Source organism: Lipotes vexillifer, unplaced genomic scaffold, assembly GCF_000442215.2.
Source record: "Lipotes vexillifer unplaced genomic scaffold, Lipotes_vexillifer_v1.1 scaffold149, whole genome shotgun sequence".
In the NCBI taxonomy this organism is placed as follows: Eukaryota; Metazoa; Chordata; class Mammalia; order Artiodactyla; family Lipotidae; genus Lipotes; species Lipotes vexillifer.
Genome location: NW_006779962.1, coordinates 2,048,294 through 2,062,245, shown reverse-complemented (window position 1 = coordinate 2,062,245; position 13,952 = coordinate 2,048,294). Strand labels below are relative to the sequence as shown.

At 48.3% G+C, this 13,952-nt stretch overlaps 1 protein-coding gene across 2 annotated transcripts in view; it reads right to left on the bottom strand.

The window, feature by feature from the left end:
* The window catches only part of DDX31 (DEAD-box helicase 31), a 73,593-nt gene that overhangs the window by 34,517 nt on the left and 25,124 nt on the right, over positions 1-13,952 (bottom strand). For both annotated transcript variants that reach the window (XM_007453106.1, XM_007453107.1), the window contains exons 14-16: positions 13,706-13,765; positions 2,686-2,736; positions 1,010-1,149 (exon numbers count right to left, since the gene is read on the bottom strand). In XM_007453106.1, the coding sequence (XP_007453168.1) occupies positions 1,010-1,149; positions 2,686-2,736; positions 13,706-13,765 (251 nt within the window). The remainder of the gene's footprint in view (positions 1-1,009; positions 1,150-2,685; positions 2,737-13,705; positions 13,766-13,952) is intronic.

The following is a 13,952-nucleotide window of genomic DNA, read 5'->3' as shown; positions in this document are numbered from 1 at the left end:
GAGTGTTGAGAGTGTTGAAGTCTGACTGGGGACAGGGGAAGTCACCGAGTGGCTTCTGAGCAGCTGGGCCACTCCTGTGCCCGGCGTGTACCGTGCCACCACCTTGGGCATCACACAGCTCTTTCTGTGCCTCCAAAAACATTCTATGCATCACTGTGCTTTCTCTGAGCAGAAGAAATTCGTGAAAGTAGATCAGTGTGAAAAACCGCATGCCTTTAGAAGCCCATTTTTAGAGCCTGTTACTTTAGATTTTATGGAAAACATGACTAAACCAACTCATTTCCGTGGCCCAGGTGGATGCTCTCTGCTTTCATCACAATCACCCCTGGCCAGCTCGAGCCGCTGTCCTCTGTCTTTGCTTTCTTTGTCTTTCCTCGGGGAGATCGGGGTTCGATGGAAGCCCCTGGCGAAGGTTCCATGCTGCTGAGCCCTGTGGAGTCCCTGACCCAGGGCTGGAACTGGGGGCTTGACGCTGGGGGATGTGAGAGGCTGCCACCTGACTGGGTGCACACGAGACAGCAGCTGGACAGCCTTGGCCACAAACACGTGGTACATAATTCTCCTGCCCCTAATGGTTTCTTCCCTCGTTTTCCTTTCCTGGGGGAGGGGGAGTTGTGTAAAGGATCAAAAGCATTATTTTTTTCCACCTTTAAAGGTCCTAAGCGTTAATTAACTGCAAGAAGCAAAAATGGTGACTAAGAGAGATCTTTGAGAAGCTGGCTGGGCGGGTGGTGCACACTGATTTCGCAGCAGGAGCAAAGCAACACAGACCTCTACCTGAAAGAAAGAGCGCAACGGATCGTTCTACGCCTTCGAATGGCAACGCAATGAAAACTGTCATGTGCTGATGGCGTTAAGGGTTTCAGTCTTTGCCACTGGCTATTCTGGGACTCACTTAGGGATCACAAGGGTTAATGGCTCCTCGTCAGCTTACAAGGCCCATCCACTGTAAGAGGCGACAGAAAATTAATTAGGTGAGATCAGCCGAAACCCCGTGTTTCTGACTCACTTGATTTTGTGAGAAGCCAACGAGTTGACATATTCTGCCTCCGAAGGAGCCAAAATGAGCAGGCTGCTCCCATGGCAGCCAATCCGGGCGGTTCTCCCAATCCGGTGGATGTATTCAGCAGGTGAAGATGGAGCGTTGTACTAAAAAGGGTAACAAAAATGAAGGCATTCGCAGATCAAGGGACTGCCATTAATTGGAAGTGCAATACCCCTCACCTGCCTCCAGGTATCCCAAGAATTAAATCCTGGTGCTATGGTTACCCTACCACAATCACAAGGAGAAGTCACTCAACCCTGAAACTCCTGGCTTCGTTGGAAATAACAAGGCTCCAACACGCCAACGGGAACAGTGGCCAAGTTTCAGATAAACGAGACGTCTTCTCGTCCCGGTATCTCCTATTTAATTTCACTTCTCCACAGGTCTCTTCATTTTCCTATTTGCATCTTTTCACTGAGGTGACTGGGCAAGGTGAGAATGCAGGCAGGTGGGCGCAAACTCGCGCAGGATGGCCGCACGACCTTGGCCTACTTCCTCAGTAGACAGAGCAGTGGGGCTGAGGCCATGAAAGACGCTGCACAGCGTACAGAGAATCAGGTCTCCACCGCCTCGCTGCAGGCTACCCAGTCCCAATGGAGCAGAGCTGCAGGCCGGTTGAGAGGCAGGTTCCCCTTCCTGCAGGGAAACGCCTCTGCTCCCACGGACAGTGTTCCTGCCCCGGCAGAAGGGCCAATGCTCTAACTCAGCAGAACGGACGCTCCCTATGGCAATAGCGCCATCGTCGCCAACACCAATTGTCCCTCTACTCATTCTGCCCTTTTCTTCTTTGCTGCTACATGAATCAAAGACCAGAGGGCCAGGAATATGATGGGAGGCCAGGCATATTAAACTAATCAATACCCACAATTATAAGAAGGCTCTCAATGATCAATTCTATGTGTCTGGCCTCCTGCACATTAAAATCATCCTCGCCTTCCTGTTTCAAATCTGCTCCATGGACAGCAGGAAAGACGACACAATGCCTCTAGTCGCAAAGTCATCACGTGCCGTAAGCAGAGATTTCCTAGCTGGTGACAGGCCTGCAACTCCACTAAAATGTGAATAAACCACGACTCACGTAAACAGGGCCCTGTCCCCTGGCCCCCGTACAGAGGGCTTAAAGATACCACTCTGCAGACTAAGGAAAGGAAAAAACAGAACTAAAACCACTAGACTAGCGCTAACACCTCTACCCTCTGGCAAGGCATCTAAGGCTAGAGGTATGTGTAAGATGCTGTCAGGGCCTTAATTGCCCCCTGCAGGTCAATGTGCATGGACACAGCTCTCAGGACAGCTGAGCCATCGCCTTCTGGACACGATGAGGCCTCCCAGGGGCCCAGGTAATTCCTGTTATTTTCAGATTGCTGCAAACTCTGCGTGTGACACACATTAGTCTGTGAGCAGGGGAGCCTGCCCCTCCCTCCCAAGGCTGTACAGTCTGCAGGCTGTGCGGCAGTGGTCAGGTGGGCTGGGTTAAGGAAAGATGCCAGAAGAACTGTGCAGATCGGGCTGGTGGCTGCCTGGTGACCAGGGCAACACCCAAGAGGGTGATAATAATTATTCTACTTAAAGCCAATGCACCTGCTCACGATCACATGTTCTGGCCTCGAGCTCGCACCTTAACAGCTTAAATACATTACCTGGACAATCCACGTGACTTGAGGGAGATCTAAGCCCCGAGCCGCAACATCCTTCAAAACAGAAAAGAATATGGCTTAGGACAGAGTTTCTCAACCTTTTTGGGGTCATGGATCCATTTGATGATCTAATGCAAACTCTGAGGGCTCACGCCCCAGGAATGTGCACAACTTCAGGGACCCACTGACGTCCACCTGTGGGTAAAATTCCAATTTAGAGGCTAGCTCTATAGAACCCGCAGGTGAGGCAGCCACAGCCCACTTCACTAAAAGAACATCATCTGCATATAGGCCTGAGAACTGAAATAAGTCATTATCAGACAGTCATCAACCAGACAGACAAAAAGTATAAAAACAATGGAGATTTTTTTTTTTTTCTCTTCTTTTCAGCTGGTTGCCATCTCAAGAGCAAAGACTCTGCTCTCTGATTTCTGGCCATTCTGGCAGAGAGACTAGAAAATGGGAACCTTCCAGTCTTTGGCAATAAAGGTACACCTGGCATTCACCTCCAAGCACAAGTCACACCAAGAGTAGCCCCAGCCGACAGGTACTGAGCGCTCACTACACACCAGACAGGGTGGAGAGCATTTTACCTGCGTTATCTTGACTCATTGTCAAAATAACACCTCAGGGGCTTCCCTTGTGGCGCAGTGGTTGAGAGTCCGCCTGCCGATGCAGGGGACGCGGGTTCGTGCCCCGGTCCAGGAAGATCCCACATGCCGCGGAGCGGCTGGGCACGTCAGCCATGGCCGCTGAGCCTGTGCGTCCGGAGCCTGTGCTCCGCAACGGCAGAGGCCACAACAGTGAGAGGCCCGCGTACCGCAAAAAAAAAAAAAGAAAATAACGCCTCAGACAACTATTACTCCCATTCGATAGAGAGGAAACCAAGATTCAGAGAGATTAAGTAACTTGTCCAGGGACACACAGCTAAGAAGCAGAGCTAGCCCTCATATCCAGGTCTGCTTTACTTTTCCAAGACCATATTACAGTATACGGTTCCACTATCAAAAAAGATGCTGTGTCCTTCATATGCTGCTGGTGGGAATGCAAAATAATACAAACCCCTATGGTGGGGAATTTGGTAATATCCAGCAAAATTACATATGCACTTGCCCTTTGACCCTGAGCAATCTCCCTTCTTGACCCTGAGCAATCTCTCAGCAATCCACCCCTGGCAAAAATTTAAAATGATCTATGCACAAGGCTATTCATTTCAGCACTATTTATTTATTAATTTATTTTTTTAAACGTCTTTATTGGAGTATAATTGCTTTACAATGGTGTGTTAGTTTCTGCTTTATAACAAAGTGAATCAGTTATACATATACATATGTTCCCATATCTCTTCCCTCTTGCGTCTCCCTCCCTCCCACCCTCCCTATCCCACCCATCTAGGTGGTCACAAACCACTGAGTTCAGCACTATTTATAATTGCAGGTCTGGTAATAACCCCAATGTCTAGCAGGAGACGGGTTGAATAAAACACGGCAATACCTACCCCATAGAACGGCGTTTTACACAGCTACAAAAGGAATGGAGGTTCCTATGTACTGATGTGGAGAATATCTAGGCTATGTTTTGAGTGTGAATAGTATGCGTTTGTGTAAGAAATGGGGGAAATGCAAATATATTTGCTCATATTTGAAAAAGAAATAATGGAGGGAAAAACCCCAAAGCTTATAAAAAATAGTGACCTATACGGGAAGGAAGAGAACAGGGGGAGGGGATGAGGATGGAAGCTGGACTTCCTTTAATGGGCCCTTATAATTCTGACCCCGAGACCACGTTTCAACATAATTAAAAATTAAAAAGTAAGATAACCAGCTGTCATGCAATAGGAAAGACAGAATATCACCTATGACATATTCTTGCCAAATCAAAAACAAAACCCTAGAAATGGAATCTAAACAAGTGCCTAGACCTACTGCAGGGAGACAGGAACAAGGTAAACAGCACCACAGGGACGCAATGTAGAGCATCCTAAAGGACAAATGGTCTTTCTTCCACCAAAAAATCCAGGAAAAAAGAGAGGGTAACAAAAACAGAAGACATTAAGTAGACAGATGGATTAATGGATAAATGCACAGATGGATCGATAAGCAGAGAACCAGCACCTGGAATGAGGTTCACCAAAACTGTCAACTGTGGTTATCTCGAGGTAGAGGGATTTGGGGCAATTTTTACTTTTCTCTTTGCAGTTTCCTGCGTTGTTTGCTTTGTTTTTCTTTTGACGATGAATGCGTATTATCTGCCCCCCCCAACACAACCCCACATTTTTATTTAGAAAAATTTAAACCTACAGAAAAGCTGGAAGAACAGTACAGTGAGCACTTGTCAGTCCTTCATCTTGATTCACCAATTGCTAAACACTGGCACAGCTGCTTTCTTCCTCTCTGTACACATGTGTTTTTCTGAACCATCTGAAAGGAAGTTGCAAGTATCGTGACATCTTGCCCCTCAATACTTCAGCACGTGTCTTCTAAGTAAAAGGACATTCTTCTACATAAACCACAATACCATTACCACACCTAAGAACTTCACACGAAATAAGTTTATTTTATAACAATCAGTCCACGTTCAAATTCCACCACTTGTATTTTTTTTTTGCGGTACACGGGCCTCTCACTGTTGTGGCCTCTCCCGTTGCGGAGCACAGGCTCCGGACGCGCGGGCTCAGTGGCCGTGGCTCACGGGCCCAGCCGCTCCGCGGCATGTGGGATCTTCCCGGACCGGGGCACGAACCCGCGTCCCCTGCATCGGCAGGCGGACTCTCAACCACTGCGCCACCAGGGAAGCCCGAGACGATCTGTATAGTTGTTTTCCTTTCTTAACCCAGGACTGAAGCCTAGATCATTGCATTCTATTTTTATTATAGCCCTCTAGACTTCCTTAACGTAGAACTGCATCCCCACCCTTAACGTTTACTTCTTTTTATTTTTTGGATAACAATCCTTTTTTGAAGAGTCCAAGTGTCCTGAGGAACATCCCAGAATCTGGACTTTTCTGTCTCCTCATAGTAAGATTCAGGGGGAGCGTTCTGGCAGAACATCAGGGTGGGGTGTACCGCCCAGCACGTGACCTCAGGATACAGGCAAGGTGTCTGTCCTGTGCTGGGGACGCTGTGCTCGGTCACTGGAGCAGGTGGCATCCACCATCTCACTGCCTTGTGACAGTACCTTTCTCCTTTGCAATGAGTGAGTAACCTCAGGAGGGAAACTTTGAGACTGTTTCCCAGAACATTTTGCCCAGTGGTTTTAGCATCATTTGATGCTACTTGTCTGTATCAGTTGTTACCCTGATGTCTACAAAATGATGGCTTTCTAAGCCTATCGTTCCTTCCATTTCTATAACTGGCATTCTTCTGTAAAGGACGGCTCTTCCTCCTCTCTCCTCGCTTTTCAGTATCACTAAGAATTTATAGGTATATAAGGTTTTTTAAAAAATAATAATCCTGGGCTTCCCTGGTGGTGCAGTGGTTGAGAGTCCGCCTGCCGATGCAGGGGACACAGGTTCGTGCCCCAGTCCAGGAAGAACCCACCTGCCGCGGAGCGGCTGGGCCGGGGAGCCACAGCCGCTGAGCCTGCACGTCCGGAGCCTGTGCTCCACAACGGGAGAGGCCACAGCAGTGAGAGGCCCACGTACCACACACAAAAAAATAAATTAAAAATAGTAATAATAATAATAATCCTATGCAAAGTTCTGTAAGAAGCACATTAAAACAATCGCACCCTTATCCTCCAGGGTCAGAGGCAGGATTCAAGGAAGACACTGTCCCGCCATCATCTAAGTCACCCAGAAGACCACTGCAGGCAGGTCAGGGCTGGTCTGCCTTCGCTCTGATTAAATCCCACCTGGGATTTGTGGGTCTCCTTTGAACGGTGGCCAGAGGCTGCATTTATAAATGTTAAGTAGACATTTCATGTACTAGAAGTGTGTCAACCACCCAAGAAGTGTTTTCGGACAGCTCCCAGGTACCCTGAAAGCTGAAGGCGGACGTTCCAGAGCCGACGCCTTTGAGAACACAATTTAGAGCGTTCTCTACACTAACCACAGTCACCGTCTTTAGAAAAACTGACGGGTTCTTAAATCTGCGAAGCTCTTGTTAAGAAATGATTTACTTCATTTAAGTGCTCTTCACTGGGAGAGGTACCCAGACAATGGGCTGTCTGAGCTTTACAGATAAGCTTTGTAAACAATTTAATACTCGTTGGTTTAGTAAATCCAACTAAGAAACACAGATGAATCTCAAAAGTACAATATGGTGTTAGGAAAGCCACTCCGGGTACAAACACGCTGAGACGGTGAGCTAGGAGGCACGGCAGCCACCGCCATCAGGACTGTTCACGGTTCTCTCCTACTCGGGCTGGGCAATCGGATACCAGGCTGACAATCGGATACCAGGCTGACAACCTTCCCACCGCCCACTACTTCTGCTGTTGGGGTGGGGGCACCTCACAGCCAGCCACTGCTCGGACTTCACCAGCCATTTCCTTAAGCACTTCTTTCCAGTCTCAGCCGAGGCTACTCTGAGAGTGGATCAATCTTGCCGGTGCAGGAACAGGGAGAACCGAACTCTAGGACCACTTTAGCAGCCACCAATCCAGACGTCACCTCTGCTTTTTCTGAGCCTCAGTTTACCCACCTATAAAATGGCTACAATTTACTTATCTCCCGAGGTTGCTGTGAAGATCCAATGAGACAGTGGATGTGCAAAGTGTCTCGAGAACTGTAAATCTGAGTGTTCCACTTCGTGATGAAATAAGAGCTAGACGGAGGCAATGAGGTGGGGATTTAAAAGCCTCTCAGCTCTCTTCCCCCCTCACACCCCATCCACCCGACCCGGGCAGAGGACCACAGAGGAAGGGGACATGGCTCCATCTTCCTGGATGCTGTCAGCCAGCAGCACCAGAGCCACAGGAAACTGACCGGCACAAGACTCAGGAAAGCCTTCAGTTCTCCGCCCACCCTTAGAACTTAGATCCAACCCAACTGTATTCCTTTAACCTAATTAGGGCAAAAGAATCGCTAAAGTCAATTCTGAAAGACACTCACCAGTCAGGCCTTCAAGTCCGTGGGCCTGACAATTGGCCGCCTCCATGAGACCAAGGGGTACAGATGGAAGGCAGCTTGCTCAGGTGCCAGCCTGTCAGTTGGATTAAAATGACTCATTTATTTACCCGAGAACCTCACAAAGTGCTTTTACTAACAGGGAGAGGGGGCCTGCCGCTCTCCGAGCAAGGGACGCAGCAAATTCGCCTCTGCTGCCTTCCCGTCCTGCCAAAGTCATTACTGCGGCGTGTGGAAAGCCATCAGCGGGGCACAGGCCCCCGTCGTCCGGGTGACAGATTGGGCTGCGTAATCAGAGGGGGAAGGAGACAGCGCAGAAGCTGTCAGAGGCGCGAGATCTTGGCTGGAGCCGCCAAAAAGCTGGCAACATGAGTTAGCGTAACTGAGTCAATAGCCAGCCATCTCCAAATGATCTTGCCATTAACACGAATGAAATGCGAGCGGAAAAGATAAACTTCGCCTAAAAAGCATACCCCAGAGAAAACCGAGAAAGTCTCCATTTCTTCAGGGGTGCTGAAGGGACATTCTTGGGATGCTTACAGTCCCCCTCCTTTGTCTCCTGGCCGCCTGGCACAGCGAAATTTCCCAGGAGAGGAAGTTAAGAACCGCACAGACCTAATGGTGTGTTTCGAGCCAAAAAAAGAGAGAGAGAGAGAGAGAGAAAAGGTGGAGGAAAGCAGCACAGGTACTTTAGGCATCTTCTGAAAAGGAGGCGCGTGTGCTTGTGTGGACAAGCACAACGCATTCCAAGGGATACTCAGCCAGCGGATGCAGGTGGAGCCGGAAGTGCCTCTCCTTGCTGGGACAAGGCCAAGGCACTGGGTACATACATCCAGGGACAACCAGGGAGGGCCACGCACCAGCCCTAAAACTAGAGGGAGCTTGGAAACACCACATTCCAGTCACTTGGTGGGGTTTCTCCTTCCCAACCCCTCAACTCAACAGTGGTATTGAAAACTCCTCTGGCTTAGGGTGAGTGCTTCACTATAAGCCGGAGGAAATATTCTGCTTCTTTGGATTTCTTAACTCCACTGAGGAAAGTGGGCTTTGAACTTCCAAATGACTCCTTCCTGCTAATACTTGCTCCCTCCTTAACTTAGGTTCTTCTTAGATCCAATTTTCTAGAGGACACAAACTTACATTTCAAATACGTAAGGACTTCTTCCCAGACTGGTCTCTCCTCCCTGACCATCTTCTCACCTCTGCCCAGACTCTGGACTCATCGCGGTCACACGTGTACTGAGAACCCACATTATACAGCCATGTACCAGGTCCCGCAAGATTGCGTGAAGTTAAGATCCTTGCTTTTAAGATGTTTAAGATGAAAGGAAACACAGACACACAGACACACACAGAGACACACCTTTAACTTTCCTCACAACAGAAAAGATATAAGGGAGGAAAATGGGGTCGAGGGAGGGATTTTCTAGAAGTAAAGGAAACAGCAGAATTGTGAGCTTTTGTGTGGTTACACCACAATTCCCAACTTCTCACACAAGACAGTCAGTCTTCTGGCCTCATTAAAATGACCTCGGGATGATAAATCAAGATGGCAAAAGATACGGTGCGAAGGGGGAAAGTCCCCACACAACCATGCACAAGTGCTTCCCCTTTATCCAAAGAAGCGAGTCCTCCATCCGCCTTGTCCTGCTGTGGCCCCGCTGCTCATTAACACCCAGGAGGCTCCCCGAGAGCTTTCAGAGCCTGGCAAGTAACAGGCTGCTGAAAAGGACGCAGTGACAACATCTCCCCAACCCAGGCCCCACCTATCACAGCCAAAGCATCTCAGACACCCCAAGTTTCCGCCTATAGCAAACAAACACGGCAGAAGTAGAAGGAAGACTGGGCAGGAAAGAAGAACTTCTCCCCACTGGGGACTCTAGGCTTGTGCCCTGGCTTAGAAGTGGAGAGGCAGGAGCTCCCACCCAGCTCTCTTCCAGTCATTTCCTAAAGCAGGATAAAGAAAAGATGAGACTGGATGAGGCTCTGCATGCTGGACGTGGTCTGGGCGAGCAAGTGAAGACGCACCAAGGGGCTTACAGAAATCAGATCATGGCAAGTGAGAGCTTGCTTTCCACGTGGCACGCGGGACTGGCAGGGGGCAGAGGTGCCAAGCCAATGGTGCTCCTCATCTAGCTGACATCACCTGCCTGCAGGCAGCAGCCAACAGGACAAGGAAAATCATCATGTGCTTTTGACCCCACCGAGAATCACATTTCAGAAAATGATCTTTTCTTCCAGAGAGCTACTAAAAAACCCCCCAAAACAAAACAAAAAACTGAACTTCAAATACCTGGAGTTGTCTTTGAGACTTAGAGCTCACCCATGTCTGTAAAAAACATGGCAGCATTTGCACACTAGGAGACTCAATAATTTCCCACCAGGGACAAATCTAGCATCTTAAGGGTCAAAGATACAGCATTTTGTTCTGGTCCTAACCCAAATTCCAACACACAGGTTCCTACTGCCTTCTGTTTTTTTGGGTTTTCTTTGCGGTTCACGGGCCTCGCACTGTTGTGGCCTCTCCCGTTGTGGAGCACAGGCTCCGGACACGCAGGCTCAGCAGCCATGGCTCACGGGCCCAGCCGCTCCGCGGCATGTGGGATCCTCCCGGACCGGAGTACGAACCTGTGTCTCCTGCATCGGCAGGCGAACTCTCAACCACTGCGCCACCAGGGAAGCCCTGTCTTGTGTTTTAATATAGATGAACTATAACATTCACTCTTCAGATAACACCATATATATGAAAAAGTAAACTTATTCCCAGTGAGCACTTTTTTTTCATGTTACAAACAATTCTTTATTGGAATGTTTGAGAGAATCCCATAGGTAAAACTAAATTCTTTATTTTACTGATTTTCTTTTTACAAAGAAGATTTTTTAATTTTATTTATTCATTTTCTTTAAAGATTTATTATTATTTTATTTTTTATTTTTTTCCAGTACACGGGCTTCTCACTGCTGTGGCCTCTCCCGTTGCAGAGCACAGTCTCCGGATGCACAGGCTCAGCTGCCATGGCTCACGGGCCCAGCTGCTCCGCGGCATGTGGGATCTTCCCGGACTGGGGCACGAACCTGCATCCCCTGCATCGGCAGGTGGACTCCCAACCCCTGCACCACCAGGGAAGCCCTATTATTCTTATTTTTTTAAATTTATTTTTGGCTGCATCAGGTCTTATTTGCAGCGCACGGGCTCTTCGTTGTGGTGGCCAGGCTTCTCTCTAGTTGTGGTGTGAGGATAGTTGTGCTGCGCAGGCTCCAGGGCATGTGGGCTCTGCAGTTTGCAGCACGTGGGCTGTCGTCCAGGTGCACAACCTCAGTAGTTGCGGTGCGCAGGCTTAGCTTCCCCATGGCGTGCGGGATCTTAGTTCCCTGACCAGGGATCGAACCCGCGTCCCCTGCATTGTAAGGTGGATTCTTTACTACTGGACCACCAGGGAATTCCTATTTTATTTATTTCTTATGGAAGTATAGTTGATTTACAATGTTGTGTTAGTTTCTGGTGTACAGCAAAGTGATTCAGTTTATATATGTATATATATACATGTGTATCTATACATACACACATTTATTTTTTAACTTATTTATTTTTGGCTGTGTTGGGTCTTTGTTGCTGCTTGCGGGCTTTCTCTAGTTGCGGCGAGTGGGGGCTACTCTTCGTTGCGGCGCGTGGGCTTCTCATTGCGGTGGCTTCTCTTGTTGCAGTGGCTTCTCTTGTTGTGGAGCATGGGCTCTAGGCATGCGGGCTTCAGTAGTTGTGGCACACGGGCTCAGCAGTTGTGGCTCACGAGCTCTACAGTGCAGGCTCAAACCCATGTCCCCTGCATTGGCAGGCGGATTCTTAACCACTGCGCCACCAGGGAAGCCCCATATTCTTTTTCATATTCTTTTCCATTTTGGTTTATTACAGGAAACTGAATATAGTTCCCTGTGCTATACAGTAGGACCTTGTTATTTACCTATTTTATATATAGTAGTTTGTATCTGCTGATCCCAAACTCCTAATTTATCCCTCCCCCATTCCCTTTCCCCTTTGGTAACTGTAAGTTTGTTTTATATGTGTGTGAGTCTGTTTCTGTTTTGTAAACAAGTTCATTGTATCACATTTTAGATTCCACATATAGGTGATATCCTATATTTGTCTTTCTCTGGGTGGCTTACTTCACTTAGTATGATCACCTCTAGGTCCATCCATGTCACTGCAAATGGCATTATTTCGTTCTTTTTTATGGCTGAGTAGTATTCCCCAATGAGCAAGCATATTAATCTCAGCCTCAGTCTTTAGAAAAAGGCATGTATCAGTGATTCTCAGCATGGAGGTTCTTGAGCCCCAGCTGTCCACCTACTTAACCCACAAACACTGGGCACCTGCCGCTCTGTGCCGGACGCTGGGATGGGAAACACAGTCCCTGTCCTCGTGAGCTTGCGGTCTGGCGGGAAGACACCTAGACCAGTTGTGAGGAGCATCATAAAGAAATAAAGGGCCCACTGGGAGTGCCTCATGGGGAAGAACTGGGGCTTCTGTTTCCTGAAAAACTGCCACTGAAGCTGAGGCCTACGAAGGGGTTAGTCTAAGTCAGTGTGGTGTGTCCCAGCCCGAGGGAGCTCATGTACCAGGGCCCCAAGGCCAGAAAAAGTAAGAATGACACATTCAATTGAAAGAGGGCCCTGTTTGGCTGAAGGACAGGCAGCAAGAGGGAAAGTGGAGACAGAGGAAACAGGAAGGGGTCAGGCTCCAGAAGCATCAACAGACAGAGGATTTTTGACAAAGTTCTTTACCAAGTAGATTACTTGGACTCATCTTCGCTTTGGACCAGGCAAGTGAAGACAGTTTTAGAGCAAACACAAGCATCTGACTTGATGGGCTTCATAAAGAGAAGGGCTACTTGGTCAGACTGAGATCTCCTTCTGAGGCAAGCATTCCATGAGCAACTGCTCTCAGATCTGAAGGACCAGAGCCGGCGGAACCACCGTTTGCCACACACACGTGAGAATCCGCAGGTCACCGGGCAGGCCGTCTTGTAGATGATCATGCATATATACACACACGAGAAACAAAGCTGCACTCGCTCACAAACTCTCAATTTAGAAAGAAAACAATCTCCATTACCTTAAAACTAAATAGAGAACAGAAGTTCCTTAAAAAGTAATTGTATTAAACGAGGCCCAGACAGGCATTCAAGTAGCTAAACGTCGTTGCTTCCACCTAGCCCCTGTTCGCAGGATTATTACTAACTTGATGGTGCAATTTCATTACTGTATGTATAGGGATTTCTCAAATAACCAGTTGGGGATTAAGTTACATCTTCCAAGATGGCACAAACAGGGAAGGCATTTTAATCTTGGGAGCCAGCAGCAACTTTGGTGAAGTGAGTCCCCAGAGAAGCAGGGATGTTGAAGGTGTGAGTTTTCAATCTCAAAAGATCACAAGAGACGTGCACGACAAAGGTCACCGCGGTGCTGGAGGTGGTGGCTACCCACGACTGCAAAGACTGAGGCCGAGTGAGCAGCCCTGAAAACTGCAGGGCAGAGGACAGCTCTGGACACCAGCACATAGACTCTGTCCAAGCGCATCTACTTTCCTTTAAGAGAAGGTGAGCAGAGGCAAGCAGAGTGATTTTGTTGTGAAAAGACTTTCTCAGCTCTAATTACTCCCGATAGCTGTAATTTACAAGTTCTTGGTGGAGAGAAATCGCCAAGATTCACACGTTTTCAGACAAACAGCTGCCACCATTAGTGAGCAAATCGCCAAGTCTTCTGCGCGGTGGCAGCCCGCTATCTGTGGCAGTAAGGTGGCAAACCAGGAGTGCAAAGAGACCAGCCACACCAAGCGGCCCCCGGAGTTCCTGTTCCCTGTGGGGCCGGTGACCCCAAGGCAAATCGTCAGGAGACGAAAATCTGCCACCACCATCACAGCAGTTGTCAGCCTTCCCACGGAGCGCAGAATGATACGTACCGTGCACAGAAGAACCCCTGATTTGGAATGTGAGAATTCTTGAAACACTGCTGTTCTTTCCTACAAAAACAAGGAAAAATAGGGCCTTTGTAACTCTGAGATTGAGTCCAGCAAGGTAGGCTTAGATTCTCATAACTCTCCCAACTTTCTACCGCTATAGCTATTTTTAGGCACAGAGAGAGAGGTTTTGCCAAGAAAGAGGAAGAAGTGGATTCTTCACATCTTCCAACAAGACCCTGTACCTACA